At 71.7% G+C, this 27,275-nt stretch overlaps 1 protein-coding gene across 2 annotated transcripts; it reads left to right on the top strand.

The window, feature by feature from the left end:
• KCNH2 (potassium voltage-gated channel subfamily H member 2) lies at positions 1–27,265 on the top strand. 2 transcript variants are annotated; one of them, XM_085572865.1, is made up of 16 exons: positions 1–790; positions 1,686–1,916; positions 5,166–5,330; positions 6,102–6,578; positions 7,534–7,748; positions 17,248–17,673; positions 19,250–19,404; positions 19,543–19,628; positions 21,653–21,852; positions 22,778–23,030; positions 24,042–24,235; positions 24,647–24,746; positions 24,826–25,071; positions 25,682–25,859; positions 26,086–26,248; positions 26,975–27,265. In XM_085572865.1, exons 1-16 carry the CDS (start codon positions 715–717, stop codon positions 27,128–27,130), a joined length of 3,321 nt encoding a protein of 1,106 aa, XP_085428991.1. In that variant the 5' UTR covers positions 1–714; the 3' UTR covers positions 27,131–27,265. The 2 variants fall into 2 exon arrangements, with proteins under 2 accessions (XP_085428991.1, XP_085428990.1); XM_085572864.1 differs by having other exon boundaries at positions 3–790; positions 19,250–19,628.
• Positions 27,266–27,275: the final 10 nt, after the last annotated feature.

The raw sequence follows: 27,275 nt of genomic DNA on the forward strand, positions 1-27,275 counted from the left end.
CCGCGGGGCCGGGCCGGGCCGGGCCGAGCGCGCCGACCCAACCGAGCCCAGCCGAGCCGAGCCGAGCCCAGCCCAGCCCAGCCCGCCCGAGCCCAGCCCGCCCGCGCCGGGCCGCGCCCGCCCGAGCCCGGCCCAACGGAGCCGAGCCCGGCCGAACCCAGTGCAGCCGAGCGCAGCCGAACCCAGCCCCGCCGAACCGCGCCGAGCCCAGCCGAGCCCGCCCGAGCTCAGCCGAACCGGGCCGGGCCGAGCCGACCCGGCCGAACCGAAACCGAGCCGAACCGAACCGAAGCGGGTCGAACCCCGCCGAACCGAACCGGCCGAGCGCAGCCGAGCCCGGCTCAGCCCGGCCGCTCCGAACGGAGCCGAACCGTTCCGACCCGTTCCGAGCGGCGCCGCGCGCGGGGCGGGTCCCGGTCCCCCCCGGCCGCTCCGTGACTAAATAAGGCCGATGGCGCGGCGCGCACCGGGCGGGTAGCGCGGGGGGGCTCGGCCCCGCCGCCCCCCTCCGCCTCCCCGCCCCGGACCCCCCCGGCCCCGCAGCGCCGCACCGGGGCGGGCGGGGTCCGGCCCCGGGCCGGGAGGGCCCCCCCGGTCCCCGGGGCCCCCCCGGCGGCGCCGTCCTTGGCTCAAGGGCAGCGGGACCCCCCGCGGCGCGGGGCCCCCCCGCCCCGGCCCCCCCGCCCCGCCGGCGCTGCCCATGGGCCCGGCACGATGCCGGTGCGGCGGGGGCACGTCGCCCCCCAGAACACCTTCCTGGACACCATCATCCGCAAGTTCGAGGGGCAGAGTGAGTGGGGGGACCGGGGGGACCGGGCGGGACCTGGGGGCCCCGAGGGGGAGCTGCGCGGGGGGAGCGGCCGGGGAGGGGCCTGGGAGGCACCGGGAGCACCGGCGGGGAGGGCAGCGAGGGGACTGTGGCCCTGGGTGCGTCTGAGGTGACGGGGACAAGCCCGGCAGGGAGGGACCCTGCTCACCCCGGCGTCTGGGAGTCCCCAGCTCGAGGTGGGCTTGGGGTGACGGGGACAGACCAGGCTGGCGGGGGATTCCTGCCCACCCTGTCCTCCAGCAGCCCCTAGCTCTGGGCTGCCAGAACTGGGGCGTCCCCACCGTCCCCGAGGTGTGGAGCCCCCAGCACCAGCTCAGGCTGCTGTGGGACTGGGGGTCCCCCTGGCCTGTGCCCCCCGGCACTGCCCAGCAGCTGGTGCAGGGGGCCCTGGCAGAGCAGGGCTCTGGGACACTGAAAATCTGGGGGCTCCCAGTGCCTCTCTGGGGTCAGGCCAGGAGCACCCCCTGACTGCAGTCAGGGCAGTGGTGTGGGGGAATCGCTGCCCGTGGGTCGGGCTGGGGGTGCCACCCTGCCGGGGACAGGCTGTGCTCGGGGCTCTGGCCGCTGCCCTCGGGGTGGGGCGGCGGCGGTCCCAGGGTGCCATGGCAGTGGTGTCCCTAAGGAGTCTCTGCACTTGTGGGGGTCCCCGTGATGAAGAGGGATCCCAGAGTTCCTTCTGCTGTGCGGCCCCTGGGTCCCCGTGGTTTTGGGGTCCCTGTGATGGACGGATCCCAACAGTTCTGGGGTCCTCACGGCGGTGATGCCACCAGCTTCGGGGGACCCTGGGGAGCGAGCCGGGGTGGAGAGGACCCCGCGGGGGCTGCTCCGGCCTGAGCCGCCCACCCCTCTCCCGCAGGCCGCAAGTTCATCATCGGGAACGCGCGTGTGGAGAACTGCGCCGTGATCTACTGCAACGAGGGGTTCTGCCGGCTCTGCGGGTACTCGCGGGCCGAGGTGATGCAGCAGCCCAGCACCTGCGACTTCCTGCACGGGCCCCGCACCCAGCGCCGCGCCGCCGCCCAGATCGCCCAGGCGCTGCTGGGCGCCGAGGAGCGCAAGGTGGAGATCTGCTTCTACCGCAAGGATGGTACGGAGCCGGCGGGGACGGGGGGACGGGGGGGACAGGGGGGATAGCGGGGGGATAGCAGGGACAGCAGGGACAGGGGGGACAGGGTGGACAGCGGGGATAGCAGGGACAGTGGGGACAGGGAGCACGGCAGGTGTGGGAGCACAAGGTGCAGATCTCTGCCCAAGGATGGTGCTGACCCCCCTGGGTACCCGGGCTGGGGACAGCAGGCACGGGGACAGAGCTGGGTGGCAGGAACTGTTGGCACAGGTGGGAACACAGGGGACACTGACACCCCCGGGGCTTCGCAGCTCTCTGGTACCGGGATGGCTCCCAGCAGGGTGCGAGCCTGGCCCTGGTGGCTCCAGACGGGCACCAGCGCCCTGCCAGTCCTCCAGGTGGGCCCCAGGGAGCCACGTGCTGTGGGCCCGGGGTTGTGGGGTGCAGTGATCCCCCGCATGGGGGGATGCAGGGGCTGTGTCACCTGGAGCAAGGCCAGGGGAGGAGTGTGTCACCATCCCTGTAGGGCTGTGTGGCATAACCGGGCAGGTGGCATGCCGGGGGTCCCTGTGCCAGGCACTGGGAGCTGTGCCCCGCAGGGCCCAGGCCAGCCTGGCTCCCCGCATTGGTCGTGCTGCTGCTTCCCCTCACCGTGGCCCCGTGCCAGTGCCAGGTGTCCCGGCTGTCACCACAGCTGTCCCAGCTCTGGCACACGGCCCCGGTTCCGGTGCTGGAGTAAACAAAGCTGGTGCCAGCTGCCGGTGTGGCCACGGCACCGTGCAGAGCTGCCGTGGCCCCGGGAGCCCTGGGAGGAGTGCCTGGCCTGGCACCCCCGTCCTGCCATGCTGGCTGTGCCTGGCACGCCCAGCACCTCTCGGGCTGTGCAGTGCCGGGGCCGTGGGGCACAGGGGGACGTGGGTGTCTCCCTGGAGCCAGTGTTGAGCCCTCCTTAGGGTGGCACTGATCGGCCTGCCGGCTGGCACCGCTGTGCCACAGGGGTGTGGGAAATGGGGCTCCTGCCTGGGGCCTTCCTTGGCTCCCCAGAGACTCGGCACCCCCAGCTGTACCCCCCGAGCAGCGTGGGGGTCTCACCCCTTACCAGCCCTCGCGTGCAGCCAGGGAGAGGTGGGAGAGGGGGTTCCCAGCAGTGATGGGGGGTCCCAGCCCTTGGGAGCTTCTGTGGGGCCCGTGAGGCCCATGGGGATGTGTGCTGAGGGCTTTGGGGGTGCTCTGGGAGCCCCCACCGGGACCAGGGCCGTCCGTGGGGACAGGGGCCATCCATGGGGACAGGGACAGTCCGTGGGGACAGGGACAGTCCATGGGGACTGGGGCAGTCCGTGGGGACAGGGACAGTCCGTGGGGACAGGGACAGTCCATGGGGACTGGGGCAGTCCGTGGGGACAGGGACAGTCCATGGGGACAGGGACAGTCCGTGGGGACAGGGACAGTCCATGGGTCCGGGGCTGTCCCTGGGGACCGGCTGTCCCTCGGGACGGGGGTGGGACCCTTGGCAGTGAGTTCCCCCTGGGTCTGGGCTATCCTGGGCCCCTGGGCTGGGGGCTGCAGCGATGCCAGCCCGGGGGTCTCCTCCCCGTACCGCCGTGCTGCCAGCCACCGTGTGAGGCTGCCGGGGGGCTCCACTCGCTGCCCTGGGACCCCCAGGCGCCGTGGGGCAGGGACCTCGCTGCCATCCCACGCGTGTCCTCGGCATCGTGTTGTGGTGCCCGCTGCCCCCCTGCAGCCCCCCACCGCGAGCCCCTCGCGTGTCCCGGTGCCCGGTGCCGTGTCCCGGTGCCCGCAGCCGCGCTGGAGCCGCTGCGGAGCCGCCGCGGAGCCGCCGCTGCTGCAGCCATTTGTCTTTGCCACGTGTTGTTTATGGTGCCGGGGACGCGGGGAGGTCACGGCGCCCGTGGGGCTCCTGTGTCCCCACAGGGACGCCTCAGGGACCCCAGGCTGGATGGGGGGCACGGAGGGGGCACAGACAACCCCGTGTGGCCTTTGGGGTCCCCCTGCACGTGGCCCCCGGTGTTGGGGCAGGGTGGGAGCGGCCCAGGGCCGGGTCGGGGCCTCACTGTGACACCTCGGGGTGTGGGGGTCCCCCCTGTGCCAGAGGGGCGTCCCCCGCCTGGCTGCAAGCCTGGGGGTGCAGGCGGCTCCTCGGTGCGGGGGTGCAGGTCCCAGGGCAGTGGGTGCGGTAGGGGGGTGCAGGGATGGAGGGGCCAGGGGGGTCCCCCCGCTTTGGGGGTCCTGGTGCCCCCGGCGGTCCCGGGATATCGGGGTGCAGTGTGGGGGTGCGGGGGCATTTGGGGCACGGCTCTGGCGGTGAGAGGTGCCCTGAGGGTGAGGGGGGCAAGGGGCTCGGTCCCGTTGCAGCGCGGGGTGCTCCTCTGCCGCTGCGGTCCCCCCTCGCCCCCGCCCCGGGACCGGCCCCCTCGGGCAGCTGGACCCCAGCTCTGCCTCGGGGGCTCGGGATTGATTCCCGCGGGGCGGATGGAGCCAGCGGCGGCCGTGGGGCTGTGGCACCAATCCCTCGCGGCGGTGGCTCGGCGGGGACCCCACGGTCACCCAGGGCCGCCCTGTGCCCCCCTGCGCTGGCCCCCGGCCCGCGGCCCCGCGTGCGTCAGGGAATCCCCCCGCCGCGGGCACGGGAGCAGGGACAGTGCCAGCTGGCACGGCCGTGCCAGGCTGCCGGGCCCGGCGCCAGCCGGGGGGACGCCGCAGCGGGGACTCGGCGCTTGGCGTCACCCGCGTGTCCCCCTGGCACCGCCCAGCCGTGTCCCCCCAGGGTCCCCGTGGGGTGAGGGGTGCCGGGGGGAGCAGGATGCCCCCCCCCATCCCCCAGAGGTTGCCCCGGGCTGCCCTGAGCCCCCCATTGCCCCCCCAGCTGTGGCACCGGATTAACGCCACAGCTGTTAACGAGTTCTGAGCGGCTTAACCCTGCCCGGCACCCCCGGAGCCCCCCGTGCCCCCCCGGCGCCGCTGCCCACGCACAGACGTGCCACGACATTTGGGGGAGGAAAGGGGACACCCCCGCCCTAACGTGCCTCAGTTTCCCGCTGCGGTGCAGCCGCAGTGGAGTCAGTGTTTTGGGGCATTAGGGGTGATCCCCGGAGGGGGGTTCAGCAGGAATGGGGGAAAGCAGGGGGTGCTCCCCAGGAGGGGGTGCCCAGCAGGGACGGGGCACTGTGTCCCGGGATGTTTGGGGCCGGGCAGGGATGACTCCCGGCTGGGGACGCCACCCCCCGTGTCACTGACCCTCTCTCCCCGCAGGCAGCTCCTTCCCGTGCCTGGTGGACGTGGTGCCAGTGAAGAACGAGGATGGCACCGTCATCATGTTCATCCTCAACTTCGAGGCCGTGAGGGAGCCTGAGCCCGGGGAGGCCCCGGCCCCCAGCACCAACCACTGGGTCACCCCGGCCCCCTGGGGCCCGGCAGGTACGGGGGGACAGGGACACCGGGCCACCCCCAGGAACGGGGGGACAGGGACACCGGGTCACCCCCAGAAACGGGGGGACAGGGACACCGGGCCACCCCCAGGTTTGGGGACACAGGGACACCGGGTCACCCCCAGGTTCGGGGGCACAGGGACACCGGGTCACCCCCAGGTTTGGGGACACAGGGACACCGGGTCACCCCAGGAACGGGGGGACAGGGACACCGGGCCACCCCCAGGTTCGGGGGGACAGGGACACCGGGTCACCCCCAGGTACAGAGGGATAGGGACACCGGGCCACCCCCAGGTTCGGGGGGACAGGGACACCGGGTCACCCCCAGGTACAGAGGGATAGGGACACCGGGTCACCCCCAGGTTCGGGGGGACAGGGACACCGGGCCACCCCCAGGTTCGGGGGGACAGGGACACCGGGCCACCCCCAGGTACAGAGGGATAGGGACACCGGGCCACCCCCAGGTTCGGGGGGACAGGGACACCGGGCCACAGCCTCCTCCTGGGTTCCTGCAGGGGGAACGGGGTCGGTGCCACCGGGCTGGTGGCAGCCGGTGTCCCGCTGGCCCCTGTGCCAGGTGTTGCCGTGGGGCACATGGGGACAGCACCGTGGGGAGGGGGATCCGGCCCTGCCCCGGCCCCAGCGCTGGCTCCAGGGTGCCGCTGCTCCGTGCGGCTGAAGCGGCGCCGGGGCGCGGATCTGGAGCCGGGTCCCGGCCCTGACCCCCCGCCCGGCCTGACCCGGCCCGTCCCTCCCGCAGGACGCAGCCGGTCCCTGCGGCTGAGGCTGCTGGCGCTCACGGGCAGCCGCCAGTCGCTGCCCCCCGAGCCCCCGGAGCCGCCCGACGTGGTGGTCGTGGAGCCGGGGGTCGCGGACCCGCTGGCCGCCGAGCCGGCGCTGCCTGCCGGCGACTCGGGCCCTGAGGACGCCTCGTCCCCGCTGGAGCCCGGCGCTGCGGAGCGGCCCGAGGACGAGGCGGCGCTGATGGGGGACCCCGAGCCGCCCTCGTCCCCGCGGGCCGAGCGCCTGGCGCTGGCCTTCGGCAGCCGCGGCCTGGCCCGGAGCCGCTCCCGGGAGCGCCGGTCCCGGGAGAGCCTCCGCAGCCTGCGCCGGGCGTCGTCCGTCGATGACATCGAGGCCATGAAGGGCGACGGGGACAGGCGCTGCCGCAGCCGCCACGCCAGCGCCGGCCTGCGCCGCGGCTCCGGCACCGGCACCGGCACCGGCACCGGCTCCGGTACGGCCGCGCGGGCACCGCGACGGCTGGGGTCGGGGCTGGGGTCGGGGCTGGGGACGTGGGGCGGCCACAGGCACAGACCCGCTGAGCCCATTCCGCTGCCCCAGGGGCTGGGGACACCCCCGTCACCCCCCGTCACCCCCATCACCACCGGGACCCTCCCAGCCCATCCTGCAGCCCCCTGAGCCACGGGGGAGTCACCCGGGAATCGCCTGGGGAGCCGCCCCGCCGGCCCCAGAGCTCATTAAGCGTATTAAGATAAGGGACAATTAGTGTAATGGCATTAGAGGTAACTGAGAGCAGCTCTGCAGGTCCCGGGGCGGGGACACACGCCTGGGGGGCTGCCCCGCCCTGGGGCTCCTCATTCCCTTCACCTGCCATGGGCCCCACCTGGGAGCTGTGGGACCCCGGGAGCCGTGGGACCCCTGCCCCGGGAGCCGTGGGGAGCCGTGGGCCTGCTCCAGGAGCCGTGGGGAGCCGTGGGGAGCCGTGGGGAGCCATGGGGAGCCGTGGCCCTGCCCCGGGAGCCATGGGGCGCCGTGGGGAGCCGTGGGCCTGCCCCGGGAGCCGTGGGGCACCGTGGGGAGCCGTGGGCCTGCCCCAGGAGCCGTGGGGAGCCGTGGGGAGCCGTGGGGAGCCGTGGGGAGCCGTGGCCCTGCCCCAGGAGCCGTGGGGAGCCGTGGGAAGCCGTGGGGAGCCGTGGGCCTGCCCCGGGAGCCATGGGGCACCGTGGGGAGCCGTGGGGAGCCGTGGGCCTGCCCCGGGAGCCGTGGCCCTGTCCCGGGAGCCATGGGGAGCCGTGGCCCTGTCCCGGGAGCCATGGGGCGCCGTGGGGAGCCGTGGCCCTGCCCCGGGAGCCGTGGGGCGCCGTGGGGAGCCGTGGCCCTGCCCCGGGGCCCGGGCCGTGCCCCGCGGTGGCGGTCCCCCCGCGGCGGTGACGCCGTGTCCCCCGCAGGCGCGGCGGCCGCCGTGCGCAGCGCGCTGCTCAACTCCACCTCGGACTCGGACCTGGCGCGGTTCCGGGCCATCGGCCGCATCCCCCAGATCACCCTCAACTTCATGGACCTGCAGCCGGGGGGGCTCCTGGCTCCCGCCCCGGCCCCCCGGCCCATCATTGCCCCCACCAAACTGCGCGACCGCACCCACAACGTCACCGAGAAGGTCACACAGGTGAGACCCGGCGGGGGGACGGGGGGACAGGTGACACTGGTCACACAGGTCACACGGGTGAGACCCAGGTGACACTGGTCACACAGGTGAGACCCGGCGGGGGGACGGGGGGACAGGTGACACTGGTCACACAGGTGAGATTTGGATTGGGTGACAGATTACACAGGTGACACTGGTCACACAGGTGAGACCTGGACAGGGGGGACAGGTGGCACAGGTGACACAGGTCATGCAAGTGAGACCTAGACGTGGGGACAGGTGACACAGGTGACACTGGTCACACAGGTGAGACCTGGACAGGGGGGACAGGTGGCACAGGTGACACAGGTCATGCAAGTGAGACCTGGATGCGGGGACAGGTGACACAGGTGACACTGGTCACACAGGTGAGACCCGGACAGGGGGACAGGTGACACAGGTCACACAGGTGAGACCTGGATGGGGGGACAGGTGACACAGGTCACACAGGTGACACAGGTGACACAGGTGAGACCTGGACGCGGGGACAGGTGGCATGGGTGAGCCCTGAGGGCTGTGGAGGCCCCCAGATTTGGGTGGGAGCTGACTGGGTGATGCTGGAGGTGACAGGGGGTGCCAGAGGTGGCCAAGTGGTGACAAAGGTACCGGGGAATGCCCTAGTGGCCAGGTGCTGCTGGAGGTGGCCAGGTGACGCCAGGTGCCCAGGAGGTGCCAGAGGTGGCACGTGGCGCAGAGGTGGCTGGGATGTACTGAGGTGTTGGGACAAGTTCAGTGATGATGTGGCCAGGCTGTGCCAAGGTGGCCAAGCAGTGACAAAGTGTCCGAGCAGTGACAAGATGTCCAGGCAGTGCTGGAGGTGGCCGAGTGGTGCCAAAGTGTCCGGGCGATGCCAGAAGCGTCCAGGTGGTGCCAAAGTGACCGGGCAGCGCCAAGGTGGCTCAGTGAGGGGTGCGGGGCTGCCTGGGGGTTGTGACCGTGGTGTTTTGGGGCGGTGGGTGCCATGGCTGGGGGCAGTGGGTGCCATGGCTGGGGGCAGTGGGTGCCATGGCTGGAGGCAGTTGGGTCCAGGACAGTCCTGGAGGGCTCCAAGTGAGATGCAGGGAGCAGACACTGCCAGTGCTGCGGTGCCCCTCGCCCCGGTGCCGCGGTGCCCCTCTCCCCGGTGCCCCTCTCCCCGGTGCCCCTCGCCCCGGTGCCGTGCCTGCCGGGTGCCAGGCGCTGGCGGGCGCCGCTAATCCGCGGCCCGTTGTGTAACCGCCATCTGCCGCGGGAGCAGGAGGCGCCGCTTAATTACACCCTGATTTCCCCCGCTAATGATCCGGGGGGGTCGCGGCTCCGGGCAGCCCCGGCGGCCGTGCGGGCGGGGGCACCGCTGTCTGTCCCTCCCCGCCGCTGTCTGTCTGTCCCTCCCCGCCGCTGTCTGTCTGTCCCTCCCCGCGTGTCCCCAGGCCTCCCGCGGGTCCCGGCCGGGGCTGTCCCCGGGGTCCCGGGCAGCTGGCGGGGGACGGAGCGGCCCCGGCGCATCTGCCCGGCCGCCTCGGCTCCCCCCGGCCCCGCAGCCGCCCGCACACGTGCGGGGCCCCGTGGGACCCCCGCTCCCACCCTCGGCTCCGCGCCCCGCTCGGGCTCCGGGCGGCCGGAGCAGCCGCGGGGCCCTCGGTGGGGCGGGGAGACCTTCTGTGGGGTGGAGGGACCCTCTGCGGGGTGGAGGGACCCTTCTGTGGGGTGGAGGGACCCTCTGCGGGATGGAGGGACCCTCTGCGGGGTGGACGGACCCTCTGCGGGCTGGAGGGACCCTCTGCGGGCTGGAGGGACCCTCTGCGGGGTGGAGGGAACCTCTGTGGGGTGGAGGGAACCTCTGTGGGCTGGAGGGACCCTCTGCGGGCTGGAGGGACCCTCTGTGGGGTGGAGGGAACCTCTGTGGGCTGGAGGGCCCCTCTGCGGGCTGGAGAGACCCTCTGCGGGCTGGAGGGACCCTCTGTGGGGTGGAGGGACCCTTCTGTGGGGTGGAGGGACCTTTTGCGGGCTGGAGGGACCCTCTGTGGGGTGGCACCCCCGTCACTCCGCACCCCGAACCCCCGCTCCTCACGGAACCCCTTGATCGCCTCGGCCGTGATTAATTGTGCCGCCAGGGTGACGCTGCGCTGTCACTTCCCCCGCCATTGCCACGGGGACCGTGAGGGCACACGGGGACCGTGAGGGGACACGGGGGCCATGGGGGCACATGGGGACCATGACGGGACACGGGAACACGGCTGCGGTCACCGGGCCGGGCTCTGCCCCCCGCACGGCGAGGGATTCTCGGGGTGCCCCGGCTGTGCGGAACCGGGGACACGGCACAGGCGGTGCGGGAACTGGGCCGGGGGGCTGTCCCCGCTCGGGCACGGGTCGGTGGCGCTGGGGGACAGGGTGTCCCTGCAGCGGCACCGTGATTCACCCGCGGGGCCGCAGCCAAGCGCCCGTCAAGGTCACCGCGCGCTGGGTGACAGCGACGGGCCCGGCGTGGCTGGGGTGGCCGTGACGTCCCCACGGCTCATGGGACCCCCGGGAACTCCTGGTCTGTTCTGCAGGGATCCCAGGGTGCGGCAGGATGGGGCTGGGGGACCCCAGACCCACTCAGGGCGTGTGGGGACCCCGCGGTGCCACCAGCCAGGAGGTGCCACCGAGGCGTCGCTGGCTCTTGGGGACACCAGGGACCCCCACTGCGGGACGAGTCCTGCCGACCCCGGCCCCGCCGGCACCGCCCGGGTGGGCGAGGGCGCTGCCCCACAGACCCCTCTCACTGGGGCTGGGGGTGCCCGGGGGGCCGGGGGGCACAGCCGTGGGGCACTGCCAGGGCTGGGCAGCGGCCAGGGACACGGGGACACCGGGAGCCGTGAATCAGCCGGGGCTGCCAGGGCCAGCTCAGCGCCACCGTCACTGTCCGCGTCCCCGTCACCGTCCGTGTCCCCACCATCGCTGTCCTTGTCGCCGCCACCGCCGTCCCCATTCCCGTCCCCATCCCGGCGTCACGGGGCTGTGCGAGTCACACTTCGGGGATCCCGCGCGGGGCCCGGCGGTGCCCGCTGGCAGCGGGGAGGGAGTGCCAGTGGGGCAGGCGGGGAAGGCACGGGCTCCGCGGACCCCCGTGCCCCACCGGTGTCCCCGCGGGGCCGTTCCCGGGCGCTCCCGGTCCCTCCTCCGGGGAGTGGCGACGGCTGGAGCCGGGGGGGCCCGGCGGGGGCGAGCGGCGGGGAGGGCTCGGGGGGTCCCGCCCCGCTCCATCTGCCGCGCAGGGCCGGGGGGGCGCGGGGACCCCCGAGCGCGGCCATGGCCCCGGCGCGGCGCGACAGCGGCGACCGCGGCGACCGCCCCGACGGGGAGCGGCGGGAGCGGGTCCGCCGGGCCGTGCGGGTGTCCAGCCTGGTGGCACAGGAGGTACGGCCGGGGGGCGCCGGGGGTCGCGGGGGTCCTTACCGGGAGGGGAAACGGGACCCACGCTTGGCACCGCCGCACGCGGGCTCGGGGTCCCGCGGGCGTGTCCCCCCCCGGAGCGGGCGGGCACCGGGGGTCGTTGGGGGCGGCTCTGGGGGCGCTGCGGAGGGTCCCCCCGCTGCGGGATCGGGGTCCCATTGTCCCATTGTCTTCACCGTGCGCGGGGCTGTCCCCGTGCGGGATGCAGGGCATGGAGCGCTGGGGACCGCGGTGGGCGCTGCAGGCGGCTCTGAGGGGCCCCGGGGGGCTCGGAGGGTCCCCCCGCGGCAGAAACGGGGTCCCGCAGCACGGGGGCCCGGGGGTGTCCCCGTGCCGGGATGGGGGGGAGGGGGGCGGGCACCGGCGATCGTGGCCGGAGTGTTTGGATGGGTTTGGTGGTCCCGGCATTTTCGGGAGGGGGGGTTTCCCCAGCGGACACGGGGACCCGCAATTTATCCTGCCCCGCGTGGGTGCGGGGTGCCGGGGGTGTCCCCCCGCCTGGATGGGGGACACGGAGCGGGGATGGCACCGGGGGTGGCAGCGGGCGGCTCTGAGGGGCTGCGGGGGGCTGGGGGGCCCGGAGTGTCCCCGGCCAGGGGAGCGGCTCCTGTGGCTCATCCCGCCCTCAGCGGGTGTGGGGTACCGGGGGTCCGCCGCGCTTGAATGGGGGGCACTGCTGGTTGTGCTGGGCGACTCTGGGGTCCAGCGAGATCTGAGGCCCCCCAGTGCCTCCCGGGGGTTGGGGGGTGTAACCCCCTCGTGGGTCCCCACTGCCCACCTGGTGCCGTGGCCGGGCCCGGTGCTGTGTCCAGCTGTGCCATGGTGGCTTGGGGTAACTGCTCGTGGCCTCTGCTTTGTCCCAGCCGGTCCCCAGTGTGTCCCAGCCTGTCCCCAGTGTGTCCCAGCCGGTCCCCAGTGTGTCCCAGCTGGTTCTTGGAGCCGTTCCCTTGCCGGTGGCCCGTGCCTTTGGGGTGGCTGCGGGTCAGTGCCAGCGTCACCGGGTAGGGGTCGGAGCTGGGGCGGGCGCACCGCCCCCAGGGACGTCACCCCGTCCCACAGGGACGTCACCCTGTCACGGGGCTTGTCCCCCACCCTGCCACGGGTGCCACAGGCAGCGGGTGTCACTGTCGCCGCCCGCCCGGGCGGCCCTGGTCCCCTGCGCCCATGTCGGGGGGTCCCGAGGGTGCTGCGACGCCGCAGCTCAGCGCCGTGAGTACCCCCGATGCCACCCTGGGGGGCTGCAGTGCCGGGAGGGGAACGTGGGGGGACCCCAGCACCGGGATGTCCGTACTAGTGGGGTGTCTCCTGTGTCGGGGTGTCCCCGCGGTGGTCTGGGGTCCCCTGGCTGATAGCTGGTGCTGCCCTGCTGGTGACCAGAGCGGGTGACAGCTGCAAGGTGACAGGGATGTCATGGGGGGTCAGTGTCCGTCTGGCTGGAGGTGTCCCCGGGGCTCCCAGCGCCTCAGGGTCAGTGACAAGGTGGGTGTCAGTACATCAGTGTTCAGGTTTGTGAGCTCTGGGGGGTCTTAGACCCTGGTGGGGCATTGGGTGGGTGCCAGGGCCTGGTTAGGGCCCATGTGGGGTACCCAGGCAGGTATCAGGTACCCAGGAAGGTGTGGGGTACCTGCCAGTGCTGGTCTTGGGTGCCTGTGGGTGCTGGTCCCTGCTGGGGCAGGATTTGGGGCTGTGTGCCCGTGGGGTCCCTGCTGGGGCAGGATTTGGGGGTCTGTGCCCGTGGGGTCCCTGCTGGGGCAGGATTTGGTGCTGTGTGGCTCTCAGGTCCCTGCTGGGGCAGGATTTGGGGCTCTGTGCCCGTGGGGTCCCTGCTGGGGCAGGATTTGGGGCTCTGTGCCCGTGGGGTCCCTGCTGGGGCAGGATTTGGGGGTCTCTGCCGGGTGCTGGGGCGCCACTGCATCCGTGCTGAGCGGCCCGAGGGCCGGGCAGTGGCGGAGGCCGTGTCAGTGCCTGGGGGCCGTGTCCGGGCGCAGGGGGGCTGTCGGGGTCCCGGGGGGCTGTCGGGTCCCGGGGGTCAGTCGGGTCCCGGGGGCCTGTCGGGGTCCCGGGGGTCAGTCGGGTCCCGGGGGTCAGTCGGGTCCCGGGGGCCTGTCGGGGTCCCGGGGGTCAGTCGGGTCCCGGGGGTCAGTCGGGTCCCGGGGGTCAGTCGGGTCCCGGGGGCCTGTCGGGGTCCCGGGGGTCAGTCGGGTCCCGGGGGTCAGTCGGGTCCCGGGGGTCAGTCGGGTCCCGGGGGCCTGTCGGGGTCCCGGGGGTCAGTCGGGTCCCGGGGGTCAGTCGGGTCCCGGGGGTCTGTCGGGTCCCGGGGGGCTGTCGGGGTCCCGGGGGGCTGTCGGGTCCCGGGGGTCAGTCGGGTCCCGGGGGGCTGTCGGGGTCCCGGGGGTCAGTCGGGTCCCGGGGGTCAGTCGGGTCCCGGGGGTCAGTCGGGGTCCCGGGGGCCTGTCGGGTCCCGGGGGGCTGTCGGGGTCCCGGGGGTCAGTCGGGTCCCGGGGGTCAGTCGGGTCCCGGGGGTCAGTCGGGTCCCGGGGGTCTGTCGGGTCCCGGGGGGCTGTCGGGGTCCCGGGGGTCAGTCGGGTCCCGGGGGTCAGTCGGGTCCCGGGGGGCTGTCGGACCCCCTCCCCCGTCCCGGCCCGGTATTTGGGGTGCGCCGTGGGCGCGGGTGTCTGGGTCGCGCAGGTGCGCTCCGGTGTCCCGGGGGGCGGTGTCGCCGCAGGTGTCGGGGACGCGGCAGCAGGGCGGGACGTGTCGCCGCGTGCTGCCGAACGTGTCACCGGCGCCGCCGCCATCTGTGCCGCCGTGACTGACGGGTGTCGCGGCGGGGGGCGGCACCGGGCCCGGGGTCGGGATGTCGCCGCATCTCGGCCCCGTCCTGGCAAACGCGACAGGGGTGGGGGTCCCACCCGTGCGGGGGGGAGGGGGGTCCCCAGCCCCTCTTCGCGGCACCCCCGAGCCCTGCAGGCACGGGGGGTCTGGGGACTGTCCCCATGGCGGGGGGACACGCTGGGCCGGGGGCTGCCCCGCCACTCGGGGGGCTGGGGCTCAGGGGGGCTCTGCGTGTCCCCCCGTGCGTGCGGGGGGCTGGCACAGGGACGGGGTGCCAGGACAGTCCCTCGCCCCTCGCTGGGACCCCGGGAACCGGCATGGGCTGCACTGGGGCGGCTGACCAGCTGCTGGGGGGTGGGGGTCAGTTTTGGGGGGACCTGACAGATGTATCCGTGGGGCTGATGCGTGGGGGTGTATTCTGGGGGGCTGTGACCAAGTGGGCGTCCCGGTCACTCTCCCGTGCCTTCCATCCCTGCGCAGGTTCCTGCAGATGGGGGTCCCCACTTAGGGGTCACGGGATGGGGGCGAGTTCAGGTGGGGTGCGGGCCACCCCCAGCCCACGGGGGCCACACGGTTTGGGGGGCCCGTAGCCGGGGGTCCCCCCTGCCCCCGGGGCCTTCCTCGGGTCCCCCGCCCCCCGCGCCGCGGGCCGGGATTTGTCCCACTTTGCCGTGGCAGCGCGATAAATTTAGCGGCGGGAGCGGCGGGTGGCTGGGGCCGCCCCCCGACCCCTCCCCCGCTGCCCCCGGGACCCCCGTCCCACCCCCAGGGAACGCGCCGGGGCCACGGGGGGTGTGGGGGTGCAGCCCCCCGGGAAGGGGCTGGGGACGGGGACCCCCGGCACGCGGGCCGGTGTGGCCTCGTCCCTCCGTCACACGGTGCGTGGGGACTCGGGTGGCGCCGGGAATCCCCCGCGTGGGGGTGGCGGCTGTGACGCAGGAGCTGCCGTGTGTCCCGGCGCTGTCATCGCGTGTCACCGTGTGTCCCGGCGCTGTCACCGTGTGTCCCGCCGCTGTCACCCTGTGTCCCGGTGCCGTGGCTCCGTGCCCCCGGGGCTGTGTGCCTCTGCCACTGTGTGTCGCCGCGTGTCCCTGGCACTGCGTGCCCGTGTCACCGTGTCCCGCTGCCATCCCCCGGTGTCTCAGCGGTGTCGCCGTGTGTTCCCGCACCGCGTGTCCCATCGCCCCGTGCCGGTTCCCGCGGCTGTGTCGCGGGGGCCGTGGCACGTTTTGGGGACCCGCACCCGTGGGCACCGCCCGGGTGGGGACGGCCCCGGCGTGTCCCTGTCGCAGTGTGGGCCCTGAGCCGCTGCTCAGTGCTTGGGCAGCGCTGTCCCCCCACACCTGGCCAGGTGTGGGTGCCCTGGGGGTGCCCTGGGGGTGCCCGGGGCAGCGGGGGGGTGACACGTCCCACCCGTGCCGTGTCGCTGTGGGCACCCAGCGCCGCGGCAGTGCCGGTTCCCCGGTGTGTGCCGGTGCCGGGGGCCGGGGGGGCTGCCCTGGCCGCGGCAGCGGAGCAGCCTGGGAAACATTTCCGCCCCAATAATTCCCGTCGGCTCCGGCGGAGCGCGGCTGGCGCGCACCGCGCCGGGGCTCCCCGCTGCCTCCGCCGGTCTCCGCTGCCGCCGAGCTCCCCGTTGCCGCCGGGGCTCCCCGCCGCAGCCGGGGGTCCCGGGCACACAATGGGCACGGGGCCGGGCTGGGGGTGTCCCTGGCACCCCCGGGCCGGCGGGGGCTGAGCCCCGCTGCCGCCCCGAGGATGCTGCCCGCGCTCCTGCAGCTGCTGCAGGAGCTCCCGGGCGCCTCCCCGGCGCCCCCCCGGCCCGGGCCGCCCCCCGGGCCCTGCCCCATGCCCGGGGTCCCCCTCTGCAGCGCCTGCCTGGGGCTCCGCCGCGATGGCACCGGGCACGGACAGGAGGAGAAGGTACCGGTACCGCCCCTTCCGCGCCCCCCGGGACCGGCAAGGGGGGCTCCGAGCCCACCCGAGACCTGGCGGTGGCCGTGGGAGCCTCGGGCCGTGCTCTCGGCACTCGCTCGGGAGGGTTTGGGGGCTGACAGAAAGCTCTGGCTCTGCGTGGTGGGGGCAGCCCGGCCCCCAGGGGTGCCTCGGGGCTGGGGGCCGATGGGGCGGGGGGCCAGAAGGGAGGGGTGACCCCTGTGGACACAGTTTGGGGGGGCCGCGGGCCACCTCCTGTTCCCTCTCACCCTTGCCGTGGGGCTGTGCGTGGTGATGGACCCTGTAGACCACCCCCAGGCACCCCCAAGATTGACCGAGACCCCACGGAGACCCCTGGGGTTGTGCCCCCAGGACGTGCAGGTGTTCTGCACGGGGACTGGCACGTGGGGAGGGGTCTGTGTGCCCCTGGTGGGGGTTGGCACGGCGGGGGGCGCAGGGCAGCACCGTGTCTGTGGCTGTTCGGGGTGGGGGCTGCCCTGGTGGTGTTTGTGGGGCAGGAAGGGGCTGGGGGGCAGCTCTGTGGTGTGCGGGGGCCTTTCCCCCCGTGCCCCGCAGCCCTGGTCACACGTGGTGGGGTCCCTGCACCCCCTCATCGCCTGCGCTGGGCCCCTGTGCACCCCCAGGGTCTCAGAGCCGTCGGTTTTTGGATGGATGTCTAGAACCATGAGGTGCAGTGTGGACCCAGAGCCCCTGGCCAGGTCCCCACCCCTCCCCAGGCTGGGGTCTGCACCCTGCAGCAGCACCGCCCCCCTGCAGCCCCCCCATGCCCTTCCTTGCCCTTTTTGGGGTCCCACCGCACCCCAGAGAGTCCCAGAGCTGCTGAAGCTGTAAGGGACCCTCAGAACCGCCGGGTCCAGCCCTGACCCAGCGTGGCCAAGGCCGCTGACCCACGGCCCCAGGCCCCACACTGCTCGGGGTTGGAGGGGCTCGGTGCTGGGGCTGTTGTGTCACTACAGGACACGAGAAAGTACCACACGAACTGCTGCTGTTGTAAAGGCAGCAAAAGGAAGTTTATTTTCTGACTCTGGTATTTATAGTTTTCTAAAGGCGACAGTGGATGAGGGTGCAAGTGTTATTTCTCTAATGAACACTGGACAAACTACCAGTCTATGAAATTTCTCTACCTCTATGAAGGAATGTAAAAACAATAAGTTATTTACAGAAAGAGCGTGAGAAGGTTTGTTACGAGTGTAAAGTCAGCAGGCTTTAGGAAATGTTCAAAAGTCGGGGCGGCAGTGCTGGGGTCGGGACTGAGCCCGTGTGTGCCCCGGCCCAGGTGCTGTCCCTGGGCGCCGACGTGCTCCCCGAGTACAAGCTGCAGGCGCCGCGCATCCACCGCTGGACCATCCTGCACTACAGCCCCTTCAAGGCCGTGTGGGACTGGCTCATCCTGCTGCTGGTCATCTACACGGCCATCTTCACGCCCTACTCGGCCGCCTTCCTGCTCAGCGACTCCGAGGAGGCGCAGCGGCACCAGTGCGGCTACTCCTGCAGCCCCCTCAACGTGGTGGACCTCATCGTGGACATCATGTTCATCATCGACATCCTCATCAACTTCCGCACCACCTACGTCAACTCCAACGAGGAGGTGGTGAGCCACCCCGCCAAGATCGCCATCCACTACTTCAAGGGCTGGTTCCTCATCGACATGGTGGCCGCCATCCCCTTCGACCTGCTCATCTTCGGCTCCGGCTCCGAGGAGGTGACGCGGGGACGCGGGCTGCGGGGCACGGCTGCACTGCTGGGCAGCGCTGCTCCACGCTGGGGGTGTCTGGGGGTCCCACCTGTGTGTTCTGTGCTGGGGGTGTCTGGGGGTCCCACCTGTGTGTTCTGTGCTGGGGGCGTGTCTGGGGGTCCCACCTGTGTGTTCCGCGCTGGGGGTGTCTGGGGGTCCCACCTGTGCTGTTCCGTGCTGGAGGTCCCACATGTGTGTTCTGTGCTGGGGCCGTGTCTGGGGGTCCCACATGTGTGTTCTGTGCTGGGGGCGTGTCTGGGGGTCCCACATGTGTGTTCTGTGCTGGGGCCATGTCTGGGGGTCCCACATGTGTGTTCTGTGCTGGGGCCATGTCTGGGGGTCCCACCTGTGTGTTCTGCGCTGGGGGTCCCACCTGTGTGTTCCGCACTGGGGGCATGTCTGGGGGTCCCACCTGTGTGTTCTGCACTGGGGCCGTGTCTGGGGGTCCCACCTGTGTGTTCTGCGCTGGGGCCGTGTCTGGGGGTCCCACCTGTGTGTTCTGTGCTGGGGCCGTGTCTGGGGGTCCCACCTGTGTGTTCTGCACTGGGGGCGTGTCTGGGGGTCCCACATGTGTGTTCTGTGCTGGGGCCGTGTCTGGGGGTCCCACCTGTGTGTTCTGCACTGGGGGCGTGTCTGGGGGTCCCACATGTGTGTTCTGTGCTGGGGCCGTGTCTGGGGGTCCCACCTGTGTGTTCTGCACTGGGGGCGTGTCTGGGGGTCCCACATGTGTGTTCTGTGCTGGGGCCGTGTCTGGGGGTCCCACCTGTGTGTTCTGCACTGGGGGCGTGTCTGGGGGTCCCACCTGTATGTTCTGCGCTGGGGGCGTGTCTGGGGGTCCCACATGTGTGTTCTGTGCTGGGGCCGTGTCTGGGGGTCCCACCTGTATGTTCTGCACTGGGGGCGTGTCTGGGGGTCCCACATGTGTGTTCTGTGCTGGGGCCGTGTCTGGGGGTCCCAGCTGCGTGTTCTGTGCTGGGGCCGTGTCTGGGGGTCCCACTTGTGCCCCCAGTGCTGGGCTGGGTGTTGGGGGGTGGGTGCTGTTCCTGGGTGCTGGGTCCTGCCGTGGGGAGTGCCTGGGGGTCCCGCATGCACCACCAGGCCAGGACACCACCAGGGCCCCTGGTGACCCCCCTGAAGCTCCTTCCCGGACCACCTTTGCTCAGGGTGGGACAGCAGGGGCTGATGCGGGGAGAGGGGCAGGGGCTCTTGGCACCCTCTGCCCCTCCAGGGATCTGTGGGACCTCTCTGGCTCTGCTGTCCTGGCGACCTCCCTTTCCTCCCTGCCCACACACCTTCACCCCGGGGGGCACTGGGGCAGGAGGAGACCCCCAGAATGGCAGCGCTGGCTTGGGGCAGGGACCCCCCACCCTTTTGGGTTCCGAGGGCGTCTCTTCACTGTTGCCCCCCCCACCTTTTTCCCGTCCCCCAGATAAGGACGCTGCTGGGGCTGCTGGTGTGGGGAGAGAGCGCGGAACGCCCCTCGCCCTTCTGGGGGTCCCCGGGGCCTCCCCAGCCCGGTAACCCTTTCCCTGCCGCTCCGCAGACCACGACGCTGATCGGGCTGCTGAAGACGGCGCGGCTGCTGCGCCTGGTGCGCGTGGCGCGGAAGCTGGACCGCTACTCAGAGTACGGAGCGGCCGTGCTCTTCCTGCTCATGTGCACCTTCGCCCTCATCGCCCACTGGCTGGCCTGCATCTGGTACGCCATCGGCAACGTGGAGGGGCAGCGCACGGGCTGGCTGCACGCGCTGGGACAGCAGATCGGCAAGCCCCTCAACGGCAGCTTCGGGCCCTCCATCAAGGACAAGTACGTCACCGCGCTCTACTTCACCTTCAGCAGCCTCACCAGCGTCGGCTTCGGCAACGTGTCCCCCAACACCAACTCCGAGAAGATCTTCTCCATCTGCGTCATGCTGATCGGCTGTGAGTGCCCGGGCAGGGGGCAGCGGGGCGGTGAGGAGCTGGGTGAGGTGTGACCACACCGGGTGTGTGAGCTGTGCCTGACTCTGGGTGTGTGTGTGTGTGAGCTGTGCCTACACACCGGGTGTGTGTGAGTTGTGCCTGACTCCGGGTGTGTGTGTGTGTGTGTGAGCTGTGCCTACACACCGGGTGTGTGTGTGAGCTGTGCCTGACTCCGGGTGTGTGTGTGTGTGAGCTGTGCCTACACACCGGGTGTGTGTGTGAGCATCTGTGTGTGCAGCCGCGTGTGTGAGTGCCCTGAGCAGAGGGGCAGCAGGGCGGTGAGGAGCTGGGTGAGCTGTGTCTGCACACCAGGGTGTGTGAGTATCCTCACCCCTGTGTGCACACCTGTGTGTGTGTGTGCACACCTGTGTGTGTGTATCCTCAGCCCTGTGTGTGTGCACGCCTGTGTGTGTACCACACCCGGGGGGCTGCAGGGGCACCCCAGGCTCCGTTTCGGGGCCAGCCCCAGTTGGCACCTTCCCCGCTGCTCTGGGGATCGGGGTCCTCGCAGCCCAGCTCGGGTGGCACGGCTGGCTGGGCTGTGGCTCTGTGGGGGACAGGAGGCTCTGCAGGGATCCACGAGCTGGGGACAGTGTGGGTCACACCAGCCCCTGGGTCACCCCAGCCCCTGGGTCACCCCAGCCCCACGAAACCCCCAGGCCAGGCACAGGGGCTGGACCTGAGCCCAGGGGTGCCCGGGTGGGCAAGAGGCCGACGGCCCCTGGTGGTGCCAGCCCCAGTGTGGGCACGGCCCAGGGCAGGGATTGTCCCCTGTGCTGGCCCTGCTGAGGGACCCCCTGGAATCCTGGGGGCAGCTCTGAGCCCCTCCGAGCAGGGGAGCCCTGGAGGGGCTGGAGTGTCCAGGGAATGGAGCTGGGAAGGGGCTGGGGGAGCTGGGAAGGCTCAGCCTGGAGAAAAGGGGATCAGGGGGGACCCTGTGGCTCTGCACAGCTCCTGCCAGGAGGGGACAGCCAGGGGAACAGGGACAGGAGGAGAGGGAACGGCCTCAGGCTGGGCCAGGGCAGATTTTGGGAATGTTCCTCCTGGAAAAGGCTCTCCAGCTCTGGCATGGCTGTCCGGGGCAGGGTTGGAGTCCCCATCCCTGCAGGGATTTAAAATCCCTGTGGATGTGGCACTTGGGGACATGGGACAGTGGTGGCCTTGGCAGTGCTGGGGATCAGGTGGGCTTAGGTGTCTGAGAACTCCCTTGAGCACTCTTGGCACCACGGTGACAATGACACCCCTCCTCGACAATGGGGACCTCCATGACAACGGGGACCCTCACAACGATTGGGTCCAGTGACAGTGGGAACAGTGCGGGGATGGGGACCACTGTGACAGTGGGCACTCCCGTGAGGATGGGGGCACTCCCATGATGGTGGGGACACTCCCGTGAGGATGGGGACACTCCCGTGAGGATGGGGACACTCCCATGATGGTGGGGACACTCCCGTGAGGATGGGGACACTCCTGATGACGGAGGCACTCCCATGAGGATGGGGGCACTCTCGTGAGGATGGGGACACTCCCATGAGGATAGGAACACTCCCGTGAGGATGGGGACACTCCCATGATGGTGGTGACACTCCTGTGAGGATGGGGACACTCCTGATGATGGAGGCACTCCCATGAGGATTGCACCCCCGTGGCAAAGGGCACTCTGTGGTGATGGACACCCCCTGTGAGGATGGGGACCCCCAGTGACAGTGGAGACCCCATGAAATGGGGACCCTCCACGATGATGGGTACCCCACACGGCAGCCCTGGCAGCAGTGGGGGTTTTGGGGAGCTTTGTGGGGGTTTGGGGGTGCAGAGCCCCCCGACGCGTCCCCCGGCACCGATGTACGGCAGCACCTTCGGGAGCACCTCGGCCCCACGCGGTGCTCGTGCCCGGGGACACGGGGACCCTGCCCCCCGGCCGGGGGTGGCAGCGGAGGTTTGGGGGGCTCGGGGGCGCAGAGCCGGCCTGACCCCGCTGCCCCCAGCGCTGATGTACGCCAGCATCTTCGGGAACGTGTCGGCCATCATCCAGCGGCTGTACTCGGGCACGGCGCGCTACCACACGCAGATGCTGCGGGTGCGCGAGTTCATCCGCTTCCACCAGATCCCCAACCCGCTGCGCCAGCGCCTCGAGGAGTACTTCCAGCACGCCTGGTCCTACACCAACGGCATCGACATGAACGCGGTGAGGCCCGAGGGACCCCAAAGCACCCCAAAACCGACCCAAAAGCACCCCAAACCTCCATGGAACCCCTAAACCCCATGCAGCCCTCAGCCCCTCTTCCAGCATGCCTGGTCCTACACCAACGTCATCAACATGAACCAAGGAACCCCAAACCACCCCAAAACCACCCCAAAACCACCCCAAACCTCCATGGAACCCCTAAACCCCATGCAGCCCTCAGCCCCTCTCCCAGCATGCCTGGTCCTACACCAATGGCACTGACATGAATGTAATGAGACCCCGAGGAACCCCAAAGCACCCCAAAACCGACCCAAAACCGACCCAAAACCACCCCAAAGCACCCCAAACCTCCATGGAACCCCTAAACCCTGCCTGGCCCTCAGCCCCTCTCCCAGCACGCCTGGTCCTACACCAACGGCATCGACATGAACCAAAGAACCCCAAACCACCCCAAAACCACCCCAAAACCACCCCAAACCTCCATGGAACCCCTAAACCCTGCCTGGCTCTCAGCCCCTCTTCCAGCACGCCTGGTCCTACACCAATGGCACTGACATGAATGTAATGAGACCCCGAGGAACCCCAAAGCACCCCAAAACCAACCCAAAACCACCCCAAACTTCCATGGAACCCCTAAACCCCGCCTGACCCTCTGTGCCTCTCCCAGCACGCCTGGTCCTATACCAACGGCACTGACATGAACGTGATGAGACCCCGAGGAACCCCAAAGCACCCCAGACCTCCAGGGGGCCCCCGAACCCCCCTGGCCCTCAGCCCCCCTCCCCAGGGAGCGCTTCCAGCACGCCCAGCCCTGCCCCAGCGGCATCGACGTGAGCGCAGCGAGACCCTGCAGGACCCCTAAAGCTGCCACAGCCCGGGGCCCCCCAAAGCGCTGTGCCCCGCTGTGACCCCCGGTCCCCCCCAGGTGCTGAAGGGGTTCCCCGAGTGCCTGCAGGCCGACATCTGCCTGCACCTGAACCGCAGCCTGCTGCAGAACTGCGCCCCGTTCCGGGGGGCCACCAAGGGCTGCCTGCGGGCGCTGGCCATGAAGTTCAAGACCACCCACGCGCCCCCCGGGGACACGCTGGTGCACGCCGGGGACGTGCTGACCGCGCTCTACTTCATCTCCCGCGGCTCCATCGAGATCCTGCGCGGCGACGTCGTGGTCGCCATCCTGGGTGAGCCCCGGGGGCGGCCCGGGGGTCCCGCGGTGCCCCACGGGGCGGCCGCTGCCCCCGGGGCTCCGGTGCTGCCACCCGGTCCCGGTGCCCCCAGGGTGACACCCCATCTCCCAGAGACCCCCGGTGCTCCTCCGGTGGCACCCCACCTGCCTCCCGAGGGATCCCCCCGTCCCGGGACCCCCGGTGCTGGGGGAAAGCCCAAACTGACCCCCGGGGCCCCCCGGTCCTGTGCACAGCCTGAGTGTCCCCCTGGCGACACTGTGGCTCCCGGGCACGCCGAGTGACTCCTGCACCTCCCGGAGCCCCCCAGCTTTGGGGTCACCCTGAGTGCCCCGGGGCTCCCCCAGCTTTGGGGTCACCCTGAGTACCCCGGGGTTCCCCCAGCTTTGGGGTCACTCTGAGTATCCCGCGGCTCCCACGGCTTTGGGGTCACCCTGAGTACCCCGGGGTTCCCCCGGCTTTGGGGTCACCCTGAGTGCCCCGGGGCTCCCCTGGCTTTGGTGTCACCCTGAGTACCCCGGGGTTCCCCCAGCTTTGGGGTCACCTTGAATACCCCGGGGCTCCCCCAGCTTTGGGGTCACCCTGAGTACCCCGGGGTTCCCCCAGCTTTGGGGTCACCCTGAGTGCCCCGGGGCTCCCCCAGCTTTGGGGTCACCCTGAATACCCCAAGGCTCCCACGGCTTTGGGGTCACCCTGAGTGCCCCGGGGCTCCCCCGGCTTTGGGGTCACCCTGAGTGCCCGGGGGCTCCCCCGGCTTTGGGGTCACCCTGAGTGCCCCGGGGTTCCCCTCAGCTTTGGGGTCACCCTGAGTACCCCGGGGCTCCCCCGGCTTTGGGGTCGCCCTGAGTGCCCCGGGGTTCCCCTCAGCCCTGTCCCAGCCCTGAGGTGACCCCTCCCTCCCTCCCTCCCTCCCGGGTGTCCCCCCGGCCCCCCCGGGCCGGGAGGGCACCTCTGGGCGCCGCCGGGCCCCGCGGAGCCCCGCAGCGCCGTGACCCCCGCACCCCGCAGGTAAGAACGACACCTTCGGGGAGCCGCTGCACCTGCACGCCCGGCCCGGGAAGTCGCGGGCGGACGTCCGGGCGCTCACCTACTGCGACCTGCACAAGATCCTGCGAGAGGACCTGCTCGAGGTGCTGGACATGTACCCCGAGTTCTCCGACCGCTTCTGGGGCACCCTCGAGATCACCTTCAACCTGCGCGACGTGAGGGGGGGCCCGGGGGAGGGTGGGCTTCCAAAATGGGAGGTCCTGAGCGAGCCGGGAGGTCCAAGTGACCCGGGGAGCCCTGGAAAATTGGTGCTCCTGGGCAAATAAGGGGGTTCAGGGCGAGCTGAGGGGGGTCCTGGGCACTTTGGAGGGTCCTGAGCAAAGTGGGAGGCGTGGGGAAGCCGGGGCCGTTTGGAGCAGGCTGCTGAGGGGTTTCCAGCAGTCTTGAGGGACTCCGGGCAAGGCAGGAGAGCCCCGAGGAAGGCTGGGGGGTCCTGGGCAGGTTGGGGGGTCCTGAGCAAGGGAGGGGGCGCTGAGCGAGCTGTGAGGGGCTGGGAGCTCTGGGGGGGTCCTGAAGGAGCGGGAGGGGTCCGGCAGCCCCCGACCGTGCCCCCCGTGTGCCCGCAGACCAACATGATCCCTGGCTCCCCGGGCAGCGACGAGCTGGACGGAGGCTTCTCCCGGCTGCGGCGCCGCAAGCTGTCCTTCCGCCGGCGCCCCGAGAAAGGTGGGGCTCGGGGGGCCGGGACCCCCGGGGTGACCCCGCTCCCGGTGGCCCGGCCCTGACCCCGCCGTGTCCCCTGCAGAAGCCCCCAGCCCCGAGGAGTCCCGGGCGCTGCGGGGCGACGGCGGGGGGGGCCAAGCCCCCGGAGCCCCCCGAGGCCCGGCCGAGTGGGACCCCCCCAGCCCGTCCAGCTGCGGCTCCAGCGACGAGGAGGAGCCCCCCGCGCCCCCGCCGGGGGCCACGGCGCTGTCCCCGTTCCGCAGCGCCGCCCCGGCTCCCCCCGAGCCCGAGGAGCGAGAGGGCAGCGACATGTGCAACCCCCTCTCAGGTGGGTGGGGGGCTCGAGTGGGGGGGCGGCCCCTTCCTCCCTCCTCACTCGGGGCTCAGAGGACGCCCCAAAAGCTGGCACTGCTGTCCCCAGCCCCGCCCCAGCCGCCAGCCCCCGTCCAGTGCCCGCCACTGCCCCCTGTGCCCCCCTAGCTGGGCATGGGGAGTCCCCCCTTCCTTCCCTCCCCGCTCAGGGTCCTGCAGCCTCCCCAAAAACTGCAGCGCACCCTGGCTCCCCAGCCCCCGACCCCCCTCTCCCACTGCCCCTGCACCCCTGGAGCCCTCCAGGTGAAACTTGGGCTGGGCTGGGGGTTCCCCACTCCTGCTCTCCTCACTCGGCGTTCCAGAGCTCTCCCCAAACCCTGAACCCCCCATTCTCAGCCCTCCCCCTCAACTGCCCCTGCACCCCCTCAGGTGGGGATAGGGGTCTCTGTTGGGCAGGGAGGGTCCCAATCTTCCCCTCCCTGTTTAAGGCTGCGGAGCCCCCCAAAAGTCCCAGCCCCCCAAAAGTCCCAGCCCCCCCCCACCCCTCCCCCAGTCCCCTGGATCCCCCAAATCTCCCCCCTCATTTCACAACCCCCCAAAACCCATTCACTCCCCTCTTTTTCCAGGCGCCTTCTCGGGGGTCTCCAACATCTTCAGTTTTTGGGGTGACACCCGGGGCCGCCAGTACCAGGAGCTCCCCCGTTGTTCCCACGGGCCCCCCCCAAATCCCCCTCCGACCCTGACCCGCCGCCAGCGCTCCGACCTGGAATCCCGCTTGGATCTGCTCCAAAAACAGCTCAACAGGTAAATCTGGGGGGCTCAGGCGGGACCCGAGGGGGGCTTAGGCCAGTGGGACCCCATGGGAGCCCCCCGTTTCCAAAGGGGGCTGCAGAACCCTGAGCAGGAAAAGAAGGGAGACCCCCAGCCCAAGCGGAGCCCCCCGAGCCACCTGGGAGCTGGGTGGGGCAGGGATGGGGGTGCCGGGGCGCGGGCTGGGGGTCCCAGGGCTGATCCCGCGCGGCTGTGGCAGGCTGGAGTCGCGGCTGAGCGCGGACATCTCCTCCATCGTGCACCTGCTGCAGCGCCAGGGCCCGGTGCCGCCCGCCTACAGCGCCGTGACCTCCCCGCACCGGCCCCCGCCGGGGCCGCTGCCCCCCGCCCTGCCCGGGACCCCCATGCGCCCGCTCGCCCAGGTGAGGGGCCCGGGCCACACGGGCGTTTGGGGTGTTCCTCGGCCGGACTCGTGCGCTGGGGTCACCCCGAGCCCCCCGGGATGCGGGTGTGCCTGGTCTGGGGGGGCATCCCTTCGTCTCGCTGTCCATCGTGGGCTGGGGTCACCCCGCACCCCCCGGGATGGGGCTGTGCCTGGTCTGGGGGGGCATCCCTTCGTCTCGCTGTCCATCGTGGGCTGGGGTCACCCAGAGCCCCCCGGGATGGGGCTGTGCCTGGTCTGGGGGGGCATCCATCGTGCTTGCTGTCCATCGTGGGCTGGGGTCACCCAGAGCCCCCCGGAATGGGGCTGTGCCTGGTTTGGGGGGCATCCCTTCGTCTCGCTGTCCATCGTGGGCTGGGGTCACCCAGAGCCCCCCGGGGCAGGGCTGTGCCTGGTTTGGGGGGCATCCATCGTGCTTGCTGTCCATCGTGGGCTGGGGTCACCCCGGGATGGGGGTGTGCCTGGTGTGGGGGGCATCCCTTTGTCGCACTGTCCATCATGGGTTGGGGTCACCCCGGGATGGGGCTGTGCCTGGTTTGGGGGGCATCCCTTTGTCGCACTGTCCATCATGGGTTGGGGTCACCCCGATCCCCCGGGATGGGGGCACTGCCCTCCCGCCCCTCAGTGCACGGGGTCACCCTGGGGTGCCGGCTGCGGGGGATGCCCGGAACCCCGGAGCCCCCCACACCGAGCCCCCGTTCCGCAGGTGGTGCCGCGCCCCCCGGACCCCCCGGACGTGGTGCTGCTGCTGGAGCCGCCCCCGCCGCGGCGCCGCTCCCTGCCCGGGGCGCTGCCCCCGCCCGCGGGGACCCCCCCGGGGACCCCCCCGCTCCAGAGACACTGCTCCGACCCCGGCAGCTAATGGGAGCGCCGGGGCGCGGCGGGACCCCCGGAGCCACGGGACCCCCGACCCCGGAAAGCGGGACCCCCGGAGCCCAGGACGCGGGAGCCCTGACCCCGGAGTGTGGGAGCCCCGGGACCCCCGGAGCCCGGCACGCGGGACCCCC

Source organism: Lonchura striata, chromosome 2 (assembly GCF_050655825.1).
Source record: "Lonchura striata isolate lonStrDom1 chromosome 2, ASM5065582v1, whole genome shotgun sequence".
NCBI classification, from domain to species: domain Eukaryota; kingdom Metazoa; phylum Chordata; class Aves; order Passeriformes; family Estrildidae; genus Lonchura; species Lonchura striata.